The following is a 21,725-nucleotide window of genomic DNA, read 5'->3' on the forward strand; positions in this document are numbered from 1 at the left end:
TATTAAAATTTATTTCTAGGTCACTCACAACTTGCAAGTATCCGATGGTGACAACGGTCTCATGTTATTGCGTGATCAAATCGTGATCCAGATCGGTGAGGAACTGGATGGTATGGTTATGATCCGCTCCGGGGACAACCGCCAAGGAGTTTGTCCCGTCAAGTTCCTGCAGGAGGTGTGACAACGCTCCGAGGCCGCTTGTCAAGTTAATCAAGTGTGCACCTGTAACCAACACCACCACCAACAGAAACAGCAACGTTCCCATCACAACGACATTTCCACCAAGAACAAAAGCACTAGCACGCAGCACGACGCCGGTAAAACCCTACAAAAGATCTACTATCCATATCCGCAACTTCCCGACTACTCGCCGAAGCCCACCCTGCAAATGCCACCCAGGAGTAAGAAGAATAACAAGAACAAAGCAAAGACCAACTCGACTACAGTTAAAAACAACTCCAAACCGCCAAAGAAGAACAAGAACTTTTTTCAGTTCTACAACAATTCATTTAATTTTAGTAACATAGGCAACTTTAACAACAACAGCAGCAGTAACAACAGCGATTTCTACAAGAATAATACTTATTTGGCGAAGCAGAATAATCTAAACAACATCAACAAGATTTTTGTTAATCAATTGAATGCTAGTGAAGATAGTCCGAGGAGATTACCAAGTTATAAGAACGGTTATAAAAATGGCGCTGTTTGTAACAGCGGTAAAGCGCCATTTTCTTCTACCAAGCGACCGTTATCAATGCGACTAACTTCTCCGAAGAATTTCTTCACGCGTAAATTCCGCAGCGACTCACAAAAACGTCCGCTGTTATTAGAGGCATACAGTTGTGCTTCGTCAACAAGTAATCTGCTGAATGATAATGAGCAAGAGCTTGAACATGAACACGAGATGGTGCCGCCGTATACAGAAGATGGCGACAATTATTTAGAAGATGATCAGCGCGGTAGTTTGAAAATTGTTCCCGCATCGCGTCACGGCCTCAGGATCTACACAATCAGCGAGAATGTCGAACGGTTTGCATTTAAGAGCACGTTCTATCGCAGTAAGAATCTCTACATCTCGTCGAACAGTCGACCCCTCTTCGTACGTAAATAAACTATAGTCTAACCATAAATACCAACATACCAAATATGAATTACACCGTAAAAAGAAAAACCAGAGAAAATATATTGTGTGGGTGGGTAAATGTGAGAGAATAGCCGAGTCGAGAACCTTTTTAAGTGAGAAAACCTATTTTTGTAAAACAAAACAAAACAAAAACACAAAACCTAAAGGAAAAAAGACGATTAATATTTTTGGGACGAAACAAATAGGTCGTAAAACTTACCACTTAACCTAAAAAATATTTACGAAATAAGCTGCACTGATTCACACCACATTGAACACGCTTTAAAGTCACACTTTGCTATACACACTATTAGATGGCGCTGCAGGTACCAACGCGAACATAAATTCAACTAGTCGACGCAAACAAAAAAGGGTAAATAACGGAATTGAACTTTGTTTTTGGATTACTATCGAGTAAGCGATACACTACTACATACATGTTGTTTAGTTGCGTACGACTTTCGGTCACATTTAGTTGAAAACACACACACTAGTGTCTAGATCGATGTTACTTATGTGTTTAACAAAATGACGGAGTAGTTTCGTTTTATTCTTGTGACACTTATGAGCAAATCGACCACATCACTCCAAGACTGTCCGTATTAATTAAATATAATCGAAATATTGATATGATAATGATACCATGATGAAAAATAAAACGCCTAGTGAATTGTATATGATGCGTTATCGAATGATAAAGATTTACGAAATTATTAATGCATAAAAATGAAGAGAATTATGAAAAATATTGAAAATGACCAATATATCGATTGTTGTGTAAGATTTTCCTTGATACACTTGTTGTCCTAACGTCCAAAATATGCAAATGTCTAGTTTATTGTCGTTGGATTTGTTTGGTTTTCAAAATGGCCGACATGAGTACTAAAAATAACGAATTTTTCAATTTGCCTCAAAGTGTAAACTAATTCAAAACATATATATTTAAAAGAAAATATTCGGATTTGTATAAGGAAACGTTTCTAAGTTGTAACGAAATTAAAAATATTATATAAATATTGTTTCTAGATCAATTAAAATGATCGTAAGTAATTGTTTATATTGTGCACATTTGTATTGTATTGTTACATTGTGTATTTAGCAGAAACGAATGCAGTATTTGATGAGATTTTATGCGCTGGAGCGAATTTTTAAATGGAAGGTATATCTACGTGTATTTATTTTATGTTAAATAAATAAAAATTATAGTTAAAAGTATACGTAGATATTTATTATTAAATTATTAGGCTTTTAAGCGATGTGTTCGTTGATCCAGTCGACGAAGGATGAAACCTTAGTGTAGACAGATGGAGCACCTTCCGATCCGCATGGGACCAGACCCCAGGAGACAATACCAACGATCTTGCCGTTACCGGCAAGAGGGCCACCAGAGTCACCGCTGCAGGCGGATTTGTGGTCACCAGGGTTGGCGGTGCACACGTTGGAAACTTCATCCAAAGGTTCAGAGGTGCCCATCAATTCGGTGAAGGCAGCAGCGCAACCTAGTATCAAATTAGTTAACATTAGATTGATTGGAGAGTAAAATTTTGGTAAGTATTTACCTTCATGGTCCAAAACGGGGAGATCAACCTTCTGGAGTTGGTTGGGCATGACTGGGAAGTTGCTGGTGGAGGTGGAGCCCCAGCCAGAGAGAACAACATCACCGGAAGGTTCCTCACCGGAAGCGGGCAGTTCAATAGCCTGGACCAAGTCGTTGTACTCCAAAGAGGAAGCCAAACGGAGCAGAGCAACGTCATTGGGGTTTACACCACTATTGGTAATTTATAATTAATTTTCCTAATTTTTATAACCATTTATAAATAAATCTTACCCATTGTAGTCTGGGTGAACAATACGTTCGACAACAGCGATCTTCTGGGCACCAGAGGTATGGCTAAGGTTGTCGATACCAGCAAGGATTTCCATATCACCATCGAAAGGCAATTCGGTTACGCAATGTCCAGCAGTCAAGATCCAGTTGGGGGCGATGATGGAACCACCGCAGACATGTTGGTACATGCCAAAGATACCCCATTGCAGGGAGATCTGGTAAGGGAACTCACCAGCTTCAGCATCTTCACCACCAGTGATGCGGTTGTGGTGGGAAGGCGCGGCTAAAGTCCCAAAAATCAATTAAACTCAAAAATTGAACTCAAGGACCAAAATGGCGGGTAATCTACACTTACCCAAGGCGCAGGCGACCAAGAGGGATGCGATAATGAATACCTTCATGTTGTCTTTTTTGGAGACTGTGGCTAATACCGTCGATCCTACATATTTATACTTTTCTGTTATCTGATTTTGATTAGATTTATCTTAGAATCAGGAAGAAGCAATCGTTTCTCAAGTGAACCACATCCGTTGATTTTTAGTTTTTGCTCTTATCAAACATATTTATTATTTTATTATTGACTAATCTCCAAGGTAATTTACTGGAAGTTATTTATGGCTTATCAATGAAATTTAAACCTAAATCATAAACATCTGATTTGGTATTTTCAAATATTAAAAAATGTTTATTATTTGGATTCAAACTTTTACAAATTTAATGATTAAGTACGTGTTAACTAAGAATATCATAATATAACATAAATCTTGATGAATATTGAGCATTGCGTTGATTATTGCACTATGTCGTAGGTATAACCTAGAAATACACAACTATACCTAACCTAAAACTGTGATGATGAAATTGTTGACGCAACAGTAAAAATAAATACCTGAAGTGAGTATATGCAACTTGTACAACGTGAACAGACTGTATGTTTGGCCTTGGTGCTGTTGTTTTGATCATTGTTGTTTAACTTTTGTGGTTGTATTGTTATTTGATATTTGGGCAAGTTTTGCATTGTTGGCCTTGTAAGTCTTGTAATAAAAGTGTGAGAAGAGAGCGAAGAAAATCGTCGAGTGGAGGAGCAGCAGAGCGCCAAGGAAACGTGGATAACCGCAGTCAACAAACAACAGTTGAGCAGAGTGAATAAAAACCAAAAAGAATTGTGCCTAAAATTTAAATCAAGTTGTTATTTGTTATTTTGCGGGATAATTACTTGTTTATTTGCTTACTAGTTGAATAGTCGTCAAGTGTTTTTTCCACCAGAGATATTTCTGATAACGCGGTCCCATCGCCGCCACCATGTAGTAAAAATACATGATAACGTGCACCATGTTGTTGATCAAATTCGAGAACGTTCCATGCCCACCTTTTGAATAAAAAATAAAGAAAAATAATTAATTTAATTGACATGTTATGAATGTATGCAACCAATATTGTTTCCATGTTTCTTTCGTGCATATTGCAACATATCACGCTCAAAAGAAAATGATTACTCTACCATATTGCATTCACAGCCAGAGACTTTCTAAACACGTAGCGTAAAGTTTGCGATTCGCTTGCATTCACATTTCGTTTTCGGATTCGCAATAATTCTTTGCTAAGGTTGCGCAGCCCGCACTGCTTCTTAGCTAAGATTAAACTAATGTGCAAGAAGCCTGCGCTGCGCTAATGCGACAATTCCAATGCCGATTAGCATTTTCCAGTGAATGTGTTTGCCACTTTTTGCCTGGATGTCGAGTGCATTAGTTCAATGCAGTCTGCATTCTATTCAATATAAACGAAATCTCTAAACGTATACACATGCATTTGTGTTTGTCTGTGCACTTATGATCAAAGTTTGCACAATTTCGTGCGTTCATGCGTTTTTGCTATATTCGTCAGACATGTTTTCAGTAACGCAGGCCCGGTTGCTAGCGACATCTACACAGAAACATGTCAACTAACAATCTCACTAATAGATATTATTTCACACTGTATAACAATAAAATTTGTACGCACCTTTTTCACGTTTATTATTCTAAAGTGAACACAACTCATTGCAAAATAATAAATTAATGATTAGTCTGGCTCTGTAATAAAATATTAAATCTAGTAACTCATGAAAGGATGAACATAACAAGCGAATGCGCAAATCTTTAGATCTCTATGCGTTTATAACCTTGTGTTATCTTTTTTATACCGTTTATAATTTAGCACTGCAACGCGAGGCAACAAAGAGCTAATATAATTAATTTCTTGCCACACAACACATCAGTTTCACATCATATGTAAATAAAAGTGCGAATCAAATAGCAATAACGCAACTTCATTTTGATTTGAATCATGATTTAAATCAAATCACGATATAATCCTGTTATAAAACCTATAATTAACTGGATTTACTTAGTAATTAACTATTATTTGCGTTTATTCGTTTGTTAGTTTAGTTATCAATGAAAAAAATCACGGAAAGTGAGGATTTTGCGTAAAAACTGTCGGTCTCGAGATTAGTAATCATTTATTAGGTTATCAATGAATTTAATCAAAATTACGTTAGTTTTCAATGTGGAGAACAGGATTTTAAAACACAATGTATAATTTTAATTTTTGGCACTTTAAAAACGCAAAAATAAATTTTGATTGATCTGTTCAGATAGGCGAATTGATAATAAAATATTTTTAAAGATAAGTACATACCGGCTACAAATTTAACCAGAATCCACGTCTCCAACGGTGTTAGACTGTGATGATAAAGATGCAGGAATGATATTTGACTGTCTTTTTTACGCATCACAAAGAATATCGTGTCAGCAAATTCTGTTAACTTGGAGATGTAATAAATCCAACAAAGATTTGCCATCTAAAATAAATCCAACAAAAAACAATATTTAATTTCATTTAATTGTAGTGTCATTTTTTATGGAATAAAAATGTTTGACGACCTTCTGTTTGCATTGTAATAGACTCTAATAGCGACCGGTGATCTATTGCAAATCGCAAATTGCACCGAGCGCCGCGACAAAGTCAACTTGCTCGACCTACGAGCTCAGCTCGAAATAAGTAAAGTGTCCAACTCAAACGGCAAGAAAAGTTGCGAATTGCAGATTGTGGATTGGCTATGCGGGCAAAAACAAGTGCGCCATATTTGCTCCGAATCACTAATGCCACTAATCTTTTTAGGTTAGTGTTTATTCATTTGGTTGGAGTCGGTTGAGAGATTGGGCAAGCGCATTTTCTCGCGTATTTGTCTCGCGACCGTCGTCTATCAAATTGCAAGTTGCAAATGTGCAATCGGCAATTATTTGAATTTGCAAGACATTTATAAACAACACAATATATAATAATATATTGTGGTGTCAGGGGCGGAAAATGTAAAAGCAAGTTTATGTTTTGGAGGTTATGTAGGTTATTACTGATGGTAGTTGCGACAAAAGAGACATATTAATAAAAAAATAACCTTATTGACATCATTTCAGGTCTAGTAGGTATTGGTTATTTTTTGGTCCAATAAGTTAATAAGTAAATTATTTATTCGAAAAATTTCATTTTCCGTCCTGTAGGATAAAGTTTTCAACAAATTTTTAAAATATGAAGTTTTTACTCACTCTGATTGCTTTGTCGCCATTTGAGTAGTCAACAGGTTGACAAACATAACTGTAGTCGAAGAACCATCCACTCATCAAATGCTAAAAGTAAAAACACAAATAATTAAATATTAGCTATGAAATCCATGTTACTGATGTGTAAACCTAACTAAATGGGTAGTCACATAAAACTAACCTCAAAAGTTACTCATGGTTACATATAGGTAGCATTTTACCACCGAATGCTTAACACACAATTTGAATGTTTTTCGATTTTAATGCGCAAATTAAAATTAAATGATTTACCATCGAATCGACCCGCTGGCGCGTAAATAGAGCGCGAATGGAAATGGAAAGGCAAACGACCCAAACAAAGGTTGACACGAAGCGGCGCGCAAGAACGGTGCGCTATTGAAGTTTGCGATTGCAATTTGCAATTTACAATTCGCAATTGAATCGCCATCTCACACATCTTATTTAACATTATCTCACATCTTATTTTATGTTTAAATAAGTATATTATTATTGTTTTACTGAGTCATAACATAAATAACATAAACTGTTTTACATAGTTTTGTGATTATACAAAGAAAGGTCATTCAGATGAGTTGTACGCATGTGCAGTAGGACAAAAATGCGTGAGACAATCGTTTATGGCTAATAAGTGGCCTTAACGTGACAGAAAACGGAATTGAAACGCGAAATGATTAATCTGAGTGCTAATCGCTTGCTGACACGTTTTCAACAAATTGATTCAATGTTATCGAGATGTAATCAACACCAATCAACGATAATGAACATTTTTCAAACACACGTTAGAATTTTATAATAGTGTAACGCTTGATTTCTCAGATAAAAACAATTAAATAAACAATTTATTTCATTCAGTTGACTTAAGAAATAATATTACGTCATTAGAGTAGCATTATACCATAAATCACAATGTATTTTCCATAACATTAATAATAACTTAATCACCACACTTGTAGCAAGTGGCAATGAACGTCCTTGAAGAGAAAGTCCCGGTTAACAACGGCACGCCAAATAAAGCAACATCGAGAAATGAGAAATGAGATTGTAAAAGCAATTACGTTATGCACATTCAGACGTCTAGACAGCTTACAAGAAGGAAAAAGGAAAGAGCAGGTGCCGTTCATGGCCGCCATTTGCAAACTTGCACTTGGCTTACTGAGACGTAATCGCGTGCGCAGTCAGCTAAACGCGCCGCCAACTCGACGAGTGAATGAATGTGCGGAAGAAACGGTACTCGCTTTAAAGCCCGCCGGCGATTCGATATTCTATTGCAATATTCACGGCTGCAAACACATCCAACCATTTTGTTTTATGTTTTACGTTTTGCGTTATGCAAATACTAATCAAACCGTGCAACGTAACTTGTTACATGAATTCATGCACCATTTTGAATGACTCAATGCTAGTAGTGCAGTAGATCATAGAGTACACATTTATGTAATGTAACTTATGCATTAATTAACGTTTCAAAGTCACCAGCATTGATATTGACCAAGAAACAACACAAGTATATAATGTATATTGATGTATGTAGATTTGGTTGCATATACTTAATTTGACTAACCTCGTACAACATGTAAAGGCTAAGCATCACTTGACCACCATTGTAGAGGATAAGCACTTCTCTCAATTTGAATGGTTTGCGGTTTTCCATCAATCGAGGTCCCAAAAATATTATGACGTAGAGATAAGCAAGCACCATCAAGATGGTGGGCAGCGGACTCATCATGAACGGCCATTCTGACGTTCGTGGATCTAAAAAACAACAAATTATATAACCGCATGAAAACAATAGCAGTAACAAATAACAAGATAACACAAAAACAAAATGGAAGTTATTGGAGCTTATTAAAACAAAAAGTGGCGATACTAAATAAACAAGCGTGCTAACAACAATACGAATATTGAATATTAGTGTTTCAGTTTACGAAAAAAAAAATGGCGCTGCGGTGACGAGTGCCTTGCAATTATGCGAAATGAAAGTGAAGTGTGCGGTCTTACAAGAGTGATTATTGCAATGCATTGCAGTTTATTGCAGTGACAGCTTGATAAAACACTAAACACTAAACATGACCTCACCAACAAAATACAACCGAGTGTAAAAAATGCAAAAACCCAGGTTACGGATACTGGTTTATCAAATTATTACAATTCGTACATCGCAGAAACACCAATCTCTATTATTTATCTTTTTTTATTAGTTTTTATATTAATTGTCTCAATCTACAAATAGTTGACTAGGTAGTAAAATACTGAATAATTCTTTTTTTGTTATGTATGACGTGATCACATTTTTTTGTTGGTTAAATTTTGGGTTGACCTCTAAATGAGTCTTGTAGTAAATCTGTAACGACGGTAATAACGCGACGCTTGAATGATGATGATTGTTAATAGTTGTCTGTTGTCTGCTTTTTTGTGTTTTGTTGGATAAATTAATAAATTTTCCTACCGCTGATTCGATTTAAAATGATGCCGTAAGTGTCCATCGCCATTTTGACCAAGTCTGCTACTTCCTAGAACAAAATAATCCACCATTAATATAATTAACCGGAATTGAAATGTATGAATGCGTATGCGCATGCGCACTAGTTTTAAATATATAGTATTATGACTATTAGAATAGAATGCGTTGTTTGATTGATGATTAAATGTAAAGTAAAATATACGAAATGCGCAATAATTAATATTGCACACGCATTTAGCATTTTGTAATTTCTTAAAAGCGGCGAAATGCATCCATCTCTTTCGTCATTTCGAAATTTATTTATCGAGATTTTGCAAGGCGCATAGCTGCATAGCTGCACATATTTTCGCAAACAACCAACGCAAGGCGTAATGAATCTAATGGTCAACGAGCGTAAATACTTAAATACGAATTTATAACCGCAAATATTTTGGTGCTAACAGTTTAACAATCATATATAACCTCAAATCTTAACCTCAAACATCTCATTGTCATTTAAATTACATTATTACCTTTATACCTATAATTGTTATGTGAGTTAATTAACTTAATATATTGTTTCTATTCGAATGATTTTTGATTTCTGTTTTTCTTTTATTGTGTGATTAAAATTAGTTTCTTTTATTTATATGCGTTGCGCTTGTTGATTTGTTACAAAATAATATATATTACTGATTTCTTCAGGAATTGAAACTTTAAAATTTAAAAATCAACGCAAAACAACATTTCCTATAATTAAAATCGTTAAATAATTGATAGTAAATACTACTTACAGTTGTATTGTTCACGGTAACATTCAAATCATTGAATATAACATCCATTTTGATTGATAAAAACTTTTCACAATAGTAATCAAGCGCGTTGACGAGTTCCATTGTTAATTTTAAAGCGTATAATTAAATTTAATTGTTATAAATAAATCATCACTTTAATTAGTTTTTAATCGTTGTAATGTTTTTCCAAATCAATAAATAAACATTTTACTTTAGTAAAGTTTGCGATGAATTGATTGGACGCGTCGCACGTGAACGAATCAAGTATAACTAAATTATAAAATTGGCGGCGTGAACTAGTAAAGTTGTAAACTGACAAAAGTTTTGTAGCCAAGAGAAGTAGCGATACGTCCCCGTGGTCCCCGTGCCCCGCATTCGCTACGATTAGACGTGGTGGCTGCGCAAACATTAGGTTATCTTGTCCGGCTTAAGCACGACCAAACCACCACCCAGTCAATCGGCAACCGACTTCTTCGTTGACCGCCTCACACACAACACATACAAAGCATTCACTTGTCATATTGCACATGAGACGCCATATTGATTCCATTGGTGACCGCATGCGGCCAAGTTGAATCAACTTAAGTCATGATTTCGACTCAGGTAGGGTAAAGTCAAGCGGTTGTAATTCGAGTTCAATCGTGGCGGCTACCAGTGGTGACCGCTGATGGTATGGTGGTAACAGTGTCCAAGAGTATAGAATATTGGTGGTGGTAGCGTGAGCCTGAAGGTTGGCTTGCTCGCAGAGTTGAAACACAAGTCGTACTCGCCGATTTTATTCTTATTTTGCAATAACATGTTTTTCTTATTAGTGGACGCGTATATAAACATTTTTATTCCATCTGGTATTAAGTTTAGGTTAGGTTTAAGTATCAGCCATGTTGTTTTTATAACCAAATTAACATTATATCATTTTTACGTCATGTTAAAAACAATTTTACTTTGATTGGGTTTTAAATAAAGTGAAATAAACATTTAGTAATCTGTGACAAATCGATGTAACTCTTAATTTTAATTTTAAGCACTTCTTGCACTCTTGAGACGTGTGTCAATGTTAAAATTTGTTTCACTTTCATGTCTCGATGATTTCGACATTGAAATGAAAAGCTGCGATGACGATGCGATTTTGACAATGTCACGCATTGATGCGTACGCCAAAAATCTACGATTATTGTGCAATTGAGAAAAGTGTGCGTAATAGGTGAACAATTTTGACACAGTTTCAAAGCTACTTGAATTCCTATAGAAATTCTTATTTCAGTTGCACTGTGACATAGGCAACCAAACATACAACTTGGACATAGTGATACACCCGTTTGCAATGACCTCAATTCGCTTTCAATTCAATTTGCGCTTGATTTTACGATTTGCCGATTTGCTATGGTGTTTCAATGTTCTCTTATATTGTAAACTCTATAATGCACTCAAGTTCTCAGATTAGCCAATAGTTGTATTGCATTAAATGCTGAACTATGCCACCGAATATACACGACTAGTTCAGTTGATGCGCGCTGAACAAAGCAAACAATTCGAGTGGTGTGGATGTTGTTGAGTGGAATGAATAAAGTCAACTTGCACTTTTCGTGCCCCCGACCAACATACCACGTTGCGACGAAGGTTTAAAAGTCGAGAACGCATTTACGCAAAGAACATTTGTGCAAGAACTGGCCAAAGACAAACATGCGCATGTTTCACTTCAACTTTATCTTCTCTTTTCATTTTCATTCGTATTTCTTGAAACATTAGCGTTGACGAGTATTAAAATTGAACTTTTAAGTTTTAACGAGGAACATTTCTCAAACCCTCTTAAAATCAGTGTAATAATAAAGTTTTACGAGTTTTACGAGTAAAAGCCGTAACTGTCGCAATTGTTGCAAAACGGAACGCTCCGTCACCAATTAGTGTCATCTACGCATGTGCTCTATGCGAGGTTGTTGTTGGTAAAGTGCATTTGCGTTTTGCACAATTCCACAATCGTCTTCACCTGCGCCTTCCTAAATATAAAATCGTTAAATCTCAAATAAAACGCTGTCTTTCATCATCGGCGTGCAAACACGCTCCTCGTGCGGCCGCCATTTTAATTCGATTCCATGCAATTTTCTTCTAACGTGTAAATTGATCATAATACGAAATACAATGAAATGAATAATGGGTGATGAGAGTAAAACTATTCTGTGGTATGTTTCATGTGGCATCCATTGTAGATTTTACTTTTATCTCGGTAGATCGTAAATGCACAAAATGCAAACGCGTGCTGCTGTTGTGCAGTGTGTTTGCAGTTGATATTGAGGACAACGCGATCCCAAAAGCGCCGAAGTGCATCTAGGCTCGTGGCCTGCTAACACACACCTGCACGCGACCGGCAATGGCGGCAGTATGCGCGCGCAATTGGGCAATACACGCAGAATTCAACGCTTTGCAAGAATCTTGACATTAACGCACATGATAAACCTAACAAAACCTCAAATGTGCATTAAATTGCATGTAATCATGCCAAAAAGAACGTTTAATTCGCAATTATTCAAACATTGTGAGGTTAGAACTTCAAAACTATTAAAAAAAAACTATTATTAACTTTAAATGTTAATTTACCTAAGTGTTTTTTGTTATTACACATTTTCCACGAGGTAGAAATGTTAATGATCTCAAAATTATCAACATTCTCAAAAATATGCACGCGCTTAATTAAGGCACAATGGTCGCGTTTATTTAAAACTCATCACTGGATAATTGAATGCGCACAATCAAAAATAATGCTTTGTCATTTGCGCATACTCAATGCCAAGTTTACCACTTAAAAGTCATCATTAGCTGTAAATCAAAATCGTTTGTTATTAAAACAATACAGAATTAATTTTGCGCGTTCACAAAAATCAAAAATATCAGATACTCGGATGTTACGAAGAAGCATATCGAGTGGTTAGTCTTATATTGAGATTCAAAGTAAATACATCACAAAAAAGTACAGGGAAAGTAAAAATTAAGTTTGTTCAAAAGGTGAGTAGGAACATTTTGATTGATTGTTGGAAATTGTGTCAATTCATAACTTGTGCAGCTAGTAATAAATTTCTTGTACATTTTGCAAGTTGTTTGGTTGCTTGTATGCCGTAATATTAAGCAGTAGAAGTAGAATTTGTCGAACGCGGCAAAAATCGCATAATACACGTGAAATCACCCATTTTGGTGGACTGGCTATGTCGCGACATGCAGTACGATACTTTTACCTCTCTCACCACCTATGCCTTTACTTGCTATGCATGCTTTTCTGTTAAGAGGTTTTAGCTAAGCCAGAAGACGCTTACCGCTTTTCAAGTCACTTCGAACCGAGCGTGCGCGCTGCGCGAACACGAATCGCGAAAACCAGAAAACGAAAAATCACTATCACCTTATTAATTATTACTTAGATTAATAAAATAAAATGGTATAATATTCACACACATCATAAATAAAATTCGTTAAAGGGTTGTAAAAGTCCTCTGGAGTGAAAGTTTAGTTAAGTGACTTTTATTTTTGGGATTTTGTGTTTTTTCTAACAAGATTAACACAACAAGTGGTAAGACATCATTTTTTAACTATTTACTATTTAATTATTGCTGAAGTGAGATGTAATTTATTCAATTATTAATTAACTTTCATTACTTTCATAATACTCATCGATTTATGCCGTGAAATGTCGCACAAATGAATTATTTTAACATAATAAATAATTATTGCATAATTTAAACTTTAAGCATAAAAATAAGTAAACAGGATGTCATGTAGGTATGTAAATGTTTAGTTTCTGTTGGAAATTACGAAGGAAAATATGATTTTCTAAATAAGTATGCAGAGTTGCATAAATATAAAATTTAAAAACCCATCTACAGTGAAATTTGTACTTCATTAAACATTTACTTTGCTATCTAGACAGTGAATTTAAGTTTTCTTAAAATTTAGTTAAAATTAAATATTTTACGTTAGTGTTGACAGAGAAAAAATATTGATATGTTTGTGATATCATTGCGTATTTTCGCCGCATGGACGTAATCGTAACACACTCGCGTAATTTCATCGCAATTGCGTGCCGCATGCCGCGCGTTATGATGTTGTGATACAATACACACATACATACAATCAAAAAACACTTTTACGCTTTTACTACGAAAACCTGTGTGTGTGCATAGTGCAAGTGCGGCTGCTAGTCGACAAGCCAGTCAGGCGCAGTTAGTTCAAGTGGAAATTCGCAATCGCAATGATTCCACTTTCACTCGGATCGGTTTTTTTCTTTCTTCTCGCAGCGTATACGCCGATGAGATGCCAAACTACTACTACCGACTAGCGACTAGCCTTTGCTTGTATGCGTACATGTCTTTTCTATTACATGTATTAATAAATGTTACGTTTCGGCTTTGAACTCCTTATCTAGAGAATAAGAGAAGCACAGCAGCAGGAAATATTCATAATACTACAATAACACAAGACCAGAAATGTAGAGAGCATTTATAGAAAGACTGAATTAAAAACTAAAATAAAAGAAGAAAGTGTTATTTTTGTTTGTTTTTAGTCAACGAATGTGGAAATAATGATATATAAGTACTAAAACAGTTAAACTGCTGACAAATGTCAACTGTCACCTAACCTAATCTCTTGTTTACGTGCATAACACTAAAAAATTTCAAACAACGCTTTGTGGATTATTGCGGAAATGAAAATTTTACATTTTGAGGTTAGTTCAATGTCAAAGGTTGCATTATTCATTTTACTATTACAAAAAACATTTCATTACACTACTTTTTTACACAATAAAACTAAATGGTTGGCTTATTTACGCTTGCAATTGAATGATGCAAGCAAGTGGGTTAGAAGGTGAAAGAAATGTTCTCTCGCCGTGATTGCGCAATGCGCGCGCGCTGCTTTTACTCGCCAATTTTCAATTTCGCTCTTTTCTTCCTTTATGCTTCAGTTCAGTTAGGTTTCCACGCAGAAACAGGTTTAACTCATGTATCATGACTTAAGTCATCAGTTAAGTCTAACTTTTATGCTAAGTGCTACACGCATGCGTACTAAATGAAAATCGCTAAAAAGAAAATTGTAGATACAAGTTATCAAGTAGTAGTCACTTAGTCAATCACAATGAATCACTTAAGTATAGTCTTAAGTTGATGCTACTTCATCATGTCTTCCATTCAAACATTCGAATTAAATTTCTACAAACATGCATTGTTCTTGATTAATACATACTTTTCCGGTAATACTTGAACATATTGTATCTAATTTGAAACTACTTCATGCTTAACACCTTCAGCAGTTGAATAAGTAGCAGAAAATTAATGATGCACTGGAGTGCAGTGGATACGAAAGGAAGTCTCTTGATTCAAGACGAAATAAATTTTCTTTTTGAACCAAACACACAATTAGTATTCAATGAATGAGTACAATTAATTATCACAGCGTAGGTAATCTAATCGAATTACTGCATTGTTTGTCGATTTGTTGATTATAACACAAAATCAGTGTGCGTTTTACGTTCCGGTGCGCTACCAATCACAATTCGCATTTCTTGCGAATCCGATTCTAACCTTATTTAATTACGTCAACTTTATTCATTAAAAGACCCTTTTGCGGAAAGTGAAAGTCATTGCAATCTTTTGTAAGGTTTTGTGGCTTGGTTATGTTGTGTCTACGTTCTGCAATAATTCATAACTGAATAATCTATTCGTTAGACGGTTAGACATTCTTAAATGGCACAATATGTTTCAATAGGTAATAACTATTAGCTACTAACGATAATAAAGGCGCCGTGGCACCGATAATGATGTTCAAATGTATTTTCTTGTTTTGACATTGACATATTTTCAAAATTCCATAAAATATTTTTGTAAAAATGAAAACAATTGAAGAAATAATTACATTTTTAAAATTTTTATACAAATATTACAAAAAGTGCATAAAATATGCATTTTTATTACTGCAAATGACAACTCTCACATAAACTAACCTCAAAACATAAAGTTTTGCATTATAAGTTTAAATTACTGATTTATGGCATTTTTTCCTTATTTACATCCACAAGGCATAATGAAACATATATATTATAGAAATACTTATTATAATAATTTTAATATTTTACTTACGCTTAAAGTAAAGTTGTCAACTGTTCGTACATGCTCGACAATATCAAGCATCAACCCAACGTTAGTTTTATTCATTTTGTTTATTTTTATTCTAATTTATCACTTTTATCACTTTTAACTAATTTAAACTATAACATCCGAACACTTTAAAATACAATAAATAAACTATCGGCGTGTTAACCTTCCGATCGAAAATCACCGAACATAATAAACAAATTCTGCCGGTGCGCAGTAGTTAAATTTGATTCTATCAGGAGCAAGGAGTAAATGGTATCACAATTAAAGTGCGGAGATGAAGCATACATAATTTGCAACGTTAAACAGCAAGCACTCTACGTTCAACGTCCAATAGCGTTGCTTGATGATTTTTTGCCCCAGACAATAATTACCTACCGCGTTCCATCGAAAAATTAAAATATGCAAAATGCAATAAACCGTCATCTGTTGTCAACACAAAGTCAACCACCGGCTAGTTTTTCCTCATACACAATTCGCACGTCTGCGACAATTAATATCACCTATTATATTATTGCTACTTTGATGTTTGTCGACGTATGATGCTCGAGCTCACTGCGTTAAATACTTAATTATTTCGAGTGAAATTTATGATTGCGCTTTAATGAATAGTTTTGGACCAGTCATTTAATTACTTCCTAATTATTACCTACTAAAATGCACGTTTTATTTCTTCGTACAAATATTTTATAGCACGCATTTATATATTTTTTTGTTTATTTTAATTAGGTGCGTTATTTCCTCGACAAGATGGCGTCCAATGCAACGAAGAATGCTATGTCACTCTTGGACTACTACAATTTTGTCTTCACTGATCTATCCGGTACGTAAATTTAAATTTAATTCCTGTCTTGATTAAAATATTGTTTAGTTAATAGCCGAAACGTGCAGAGTATTGAATAACATTGACATTGAAAGTATTGCAAACTGGTTTAAAATGTTTTTTTGTGCTGTACTCATAAGTTACAATTCTATTACGACTAACAAGTTGAATTCTTTGCGTACATTGCAAAATCATGTTGTTGATGAATAGTTCTGCACGTCATAGAAATTTGTGCGTCAAAGTATTATAATTAAAGCTCAAAATTATTACAAATGATGTTAAATTAACCGCGTGAACAATCAGTCAATCAATTTTTATGTTTTTTTTTTAGACAGGAGAACAAATCACTGGTTCCTGATCAGTTCCCCGCTTCCCGGTTTAACTTTGATTTCTCTTTATTTGTTCTTTGTTAATTCATGGGGCCCACGATTCATGAAGAACCGCAAACCCTTCGAGTTGAAGCACACGCTCATAGTTTACAATCTTTTTCAAGTGTTAGTCAGCAGCTACTTGTTTTATTTGGTGCGTATTATTACCAAGTATTTAGAACCTGTTTTTGTTTATATCTGAAAGTTTTATATTTTTGTAATTTTTTTTTTATTTGAAGGGTTTAACGAAAGCATGGCTCACAAAATATAGTTGGAAGTGTGAGCCGGTTGACTTTTCGGAGACTGAAGAAGCCCTTGAAGTTGCAACAGCCGTATATGTTTACTTTTTAGCCAAACTGACCGAATTATTGGATACAGTGTTCTTTGTTTTGCGTAAGAAGGACAGACAGGTGACATTTTTGCATTTGTATCATCATACTGTTATGCCCATGATCAGTTGGGGTGCTACCAAATATTTCCCTGGAGGACACGGAACTTTTATTGGTTTTATCAACTCTTTTGTACATATTATTATGTACACTTATTATTTGCTAGCGGCGTTAGGTCCGCATCTACAGAAATATCTGTGGTGGAAGAAGTACATTACTACTTTGCAACTTGTAAGTAAATTAATCAACTTACGCCATCTATTTTCATCTGTTTAAGATGCTAAAATATTGTTTCTTGTGTTTATTTAGTTGCAGTTTTGTATTGCGTTCATTCACTCTATGCAACTTCTCTTCTACGACTGCGGCTATCCACGTTGGTCGACATGTTTCACGATGCCGAACGCCATCTTCTTCTATTACCTCTTCTATGATTTTTATAACAAAGCCTACTCTGCTGAAGATAAACAACGAGCTCTAGAAAGAAAGAACGGATATGCCAATGGTGATCAACCGAAAGAGAATGGATTCGCTGCGATGGGTAACGGACGCGAAGGGGATAAAAAAAGACAATAAATATACCACAGACACGTTATACGCTATTAAAATGGCGTCTTCACATTCGATACTATGAGTATTTATTATTTAAGCAAATGTTTGAATATTGTTACACGATCACTAGTTACCAATAATTATAATTCCGAGAATTTTGCAATTTAATGATAAGTTTAATTGTTTACATATAAGTTTAGCGTTAGTAAACACAGTCGGTACAGAAATACACTTAATTTGCTCAGTTATTACTTAAAGTAAATGTAATTAAATACTAATTGAAATTAAACTCTAAAAACATTCATACCCGTGGAAAATATTGACAAGTGTATTAAATCTTAGCTAAAAAAGTAAATTCATATAATTATGCAATTTGCATCGTTTGTTATGACTTATGAGTGTAATTATATATAAAATGACTGTCAATAAACAGGAACAATGATTAGTAACAATGAATTTCACTGACACGTGCGTAAATTTACGTTCAGAATAAACAAATCGATTAATTTTAGTCAGGAAAACAATTAATTTGCGATCACAGTCAATAATTATATTTAGGTGTACACTTGGTTGCATATATCAAACGCACGAATCCTCCAAAATTAAGTTCGAACTTTATCTTTGGTTTTCACTCACTTTCCATACAACGATTTTGTATAAGCAAGAAATAATAAAATTAAATGTTAATATTACTTACCTTGAAGTTAATTAAATTGTATTTTATTAGTTTGTGAAATCAGAAACAAGAACTGATTTCGTATGGTGCTAGAAATTGCAAAATCATCTTATCACCATCAGAAAACAGGTCTCAAAGTCTGATATTAAACATTTGCGATAAAATAAAACTCGAAATGATGAACATTCGATGAATTTTCACTTAAAACTGTCCGTTTCTACACTATGCACACTGTTTTTATTCCTGTTTCAGTCACAGGACACTAAACAAGCACAAAATCTTAGATTTAGTTACAGATACCTTAAACTTTACTATGTAAGAAAACTCTTTCCTTTGTTTAAGGTTTCTAACTGTAATTTTTATACAGTTTACTTTAATTTTTGTATTAATTTTTATTTTTAAAGGACTTATATTGACAAAATAAGTGTTTATGTAATAAATTGTGATTTTAAGTACTATGACGAGCGATATTCAATTCGTAAATGAAATGAGACCGACCAAGAGACGAAACGGAGCCCAAGTTTAGCCCCGCATGACGGTGTACCCATCTAAAGTTTCATCCACGTCCTTTCCAATCCCTGGCCGCGTAGTTCGCAGCCTTTTCTTCGCTGGTTTTTGTTGTTTATTTTCTATTTTTCTTTTTATTGCTCTCATTACTATTATCTTGTGCAGTGTCTTTGTTTGTCCACATACAAGCAAGAAGTGAATGCAAGTGCGATGCAAACTAGTGCAGCTTGTTTTCCCATACGTGCAAGGTGTTGGATTACGTATCGAATGTTGTGCGACTTGCGGTCATCCAAGTAGACGTCGGCGGATTAAATGTTCAACGCATCGAGTGTTTGCGTTTTTGCGGCATGATTTCTTTAAAATTAATCGCTACAATCAATAATACTGTTTGCACAGTGCAAATATTATATTTGCTTGAATATGTTTACTTTTATAATGAGAAGAAAACGTGTTTGGATGCTTTGATTTCAAATGTTGTTGTTCGATGCGCACAGAAAGTTGCCTAGGGTAAAAGTAAAAATGTAATATTTTGTATTAAGTGTATATGTTGTTGCATACGTAGAAAGCTCAAAAGATTAAATATTCAGACAAACACTTTTTTTTACAAAATAACTTTTCCCACATTTCAAAACTAACAAACCTCAATTTTTCTACGACAATAAATTAAATAAAGTTTGTTAAATCATCGGAAACCAAGTTCAAGTTCAAGTGTGCAAGTTAAACAATTTATTTTATCTCTACAAACAAGCATTTCCTTTGTAAATTCCATTTGTTATTTATTGATGTATTGATGTATAATTTTGAAACTTTTAAATTTAAATAATAAATTACTGAATTATTCAAAATATTTAAAAGAAACAAAAACTGAAGCGTTGGTTTAACAATTTGTACTTGTAACTAGTCACGTAAAAAACTGACGGTCTTGACGGTTGATGGTTGACGATTGTCGTTTATCAAGTTGACGAGCATACAGGTCGGAGTAAATAACAAATGAAGTTGATTTGTTTGCAGAAGGCGACGTCAATTCGAATTTTTTTGCAAATAAAACAAATAGAAAACCTTTGAACACCCGATGACGATAAACATCGCAACAAAAAAATGTTGAAAAAACATTTTAAAAAAACTTTAAAGAAATAAATCAATATTAATACGACTCAAAAGTTTTTGTTCAAATATTTTCATCAATTAATACATTTAATTGTTATAAATCATTTGTTTAATATTAAATACATGACATACGTATTGACTTTTTTCAAGAAAAAAACTTGTTTCTGTTTGTAAATAAAAAGAAATTTTGAATGTTACGTTGTGGTGGTCAAAGAAGTAAATAATCAATAACCATTCACCCAAAAATGGAAGGTCTTTAAACGGCAAAAAATAAATCTAAACCCATCAAACGCAAAACACATTTCCAAATCAAACATAACACGACTCGGCAAGCCGTGATCGCGGTTAGATGACGATGTCTTTGCAAACGTGTTCGGACCGTTTGATCGCCCGATGAATTTATAATCGCTGGCGTTTGGCAAGCGTCACCAAGCGCGTGGCGATTCGATATTCAAAGCGCACGCTGTGCTTCTTCAATTCGGTAATTCGTCAATGCGCAAATGCGCTAATTCACAATCGTCGACGAGTGAAAGTAACCCCGCACATAACAACGCAATGCATTGGGAAAATCGAAAATCTAATTCGGGCGCCATTTTGTAGTTCACTTTCGGTCTTTGCAGTCGACGAAACAAAAACATCAAAGAGTTCAATCCGTAAATTAAATTAAAAATTTAATTTAATTTACAATATAATACAAAGTGAGTGTAGCTAATACGAGAGTAAAACTAGTGCGTGAAATTACTAATTACAACATTTTGGTACTGAAAACCGCAGCAATCGCTTCGTGCAATATCTGCAAGTATTGCAGCGTGTATTGCATGGATTTTTTCATTCTTTTGCCAAATAAACTGATTCAGGTGAGCTTGGCTAAGTTACTCGTCGCCATATTTGATGCATTGTACTTACCCAATCATTACATTACTCTAACACGTGTAAATTAACAAAAATGTGCAATATTGATGGTTTTTTTACGTAATTACACTAATTTTAGATGCTTTCCATGATTTTTATCAAATTGATGTTATAAACGCAATACGAATAATTAAAAAAACAACAATTTACCACAATAAACAGATCATTTTAGCATTATCTTGCAAAATTAAGTTTTAGCAGTTAAATAAAATATTATATACAATGTGTTAACATTATTCAATATTATAGGCAACATAAATTTTAATGTATATTTAGTTGCCTATAATAAATTTAACCAGCGCCGTATAGTATGCACGTGTATTCTTTGCGAACGTTGTGTTTATTGAGTGCCGATGACGAAATAGACGCCAACAGGTTTTTGGAAACGTGCTGTATGAGTTTGGAAGCCGCTTCGCGTCCGGCGACGCCGCACGAACCCAAGAGCCGAACACGATGAGCTCATATAATAAGCCCGGCGA

At 34.6% G+C, this 21,725-nt stretch overlaps 4 protein-coding genes across 12 annotated transcripts in view; 2 read left to right on the plus strand and 2 right to left on the minus strand.

Annotated features, from left to right (window-relative positions):
• The window catches only part of Stacl (SH3 and cysteine-rich domain-containing protein), a 35,633-nt gene extending 33,295 nt beyond the window's left edge, over positions 1–2,338 (plus strand). For all 6 annotated transcript variants that reach the window (XM_065299595.1, XM_065299600.1, XM_065299596.1 and 3 more), the window contains one exon: positions 20–2,338. In XM_065299595.1, coding sequence (XP_065155667.1) covers positions 20–181 — 162 coding nt within the window. In that variant the 3' untranslated portion in view covers positions 182–2,338. The remainder of the gene's footprint in view (positions 1–19) is intronic.
• LOC135789666 (trypsin-1-like) lies at positions 2,330–3,462 on the minus strand. Its single transcript, XM_065299612.1, has 4 exons — positions 3,307–3,462; positions 2,952–3,234; positions 2,683–2,891; positions 2,330–2,622 (listed from the first exon to the last, which is right to left on the minus strand). Exons 1-4 carry the CDS (start codon positions 3,350–3,352, stop codon positions 2,372–2,374), a joined length of 789 nt encoding a protein of 262 aa, XP_065155684.1. The 5' UTR covers positions 3,353–3,462; the 3' UTR covers positions 2,330–2,371.
• Positions 3,463–3,608: 146 nt separating this feature from the next.
• Positions 3,609–16,160, minus strand: LOC135789664 (very long chain fatty acid elongase AAEL008004-like). Of its 3 annotated transcripts, none has more exons than XR_010547635.1 (8): positions 15,901–16,160; positions 9,000–9,063; positions 8,115–8,305; positions 6,539–6,619; positions 5,631–5,793; positions 4,184–4,320; positions 3,841–4,120; positions 3,609–3,767 (listed from the first exon to the last, which is right to left on the minus strand). XR_010547635.1 is itself a non-coding variant. In XM_065299607.1 (7 exons), exons 1-7 carry the CDS (start codon positions 15,973–15,975, stop codon positions 3,911–3,913), a joined length of 921 nt encoding a protein of 306 aa, XP_065155679.1. In that variant the 5' UTR covers positions 15,976–16,159; the 3' UTR covers positions 3,609–3,910. The 3 variants fall into 3 exon arrangements, 1 of the variants encoding a protein (XP_065155679.1); XR_010547634.1 differs by having other exon boundaries at positions 3,609–3,792; XM_065299607.1 differs by having other exon boundaries at positions 3,609–4,120; positions 15,901–16,159.
• sit (stuck in traffic) lies at positions 12,591–18,496 on the plus strand. 2 transcript variants are annotated; one of them, XM_065299611.1, is made up of 5 exons: positions 12,591–12,784; positions 16,645–16,738; positions 17,070–17,260; positions 17,346–17,726; positions 17,805–18,496. In XM_065299611.1, exons 2-5 carry the CDS (start codon positions 16,666–16,668, stop codon positions 18,066–18,068), a joined length of 909 nt encoding a protein of 302 aa, XP_065155683.1. In that variant the 5' UTR covers positions 12,591–12,784; positions 16,645–16,665; the 3' UTR covers positions 18,069–18,496. The 2 variants fall into 2 exon arrangements, with proteins under 2 accessions (XP_065155683.1, XP_065155682.1); XM_065299610.1 differs by lacking the exon at positions 12,591–12,784 and adding an exon at positions 13,076–13,340.
• Positions 18,497–21,725: the final 3,229 nt, after the last annotated feature.

Source organism: Atheta coriaria, unplaced genomic scaffold (genome assembly GCF_025399875.1).
Source record: "Atheta coriaria isolate IRGN ID8LTWV9N9 unplaced genomic scaffold, Caltech_Dcor_3.1 hic_scaffold_3_pilon, whole genome shotgun sequence".
Lineage (NCBI taxonomy): Eukaryota > Metazoa > Arthropoda > Insecta > Coleoptera > Staphylinidae > Dalotia > Dalotia coriaria.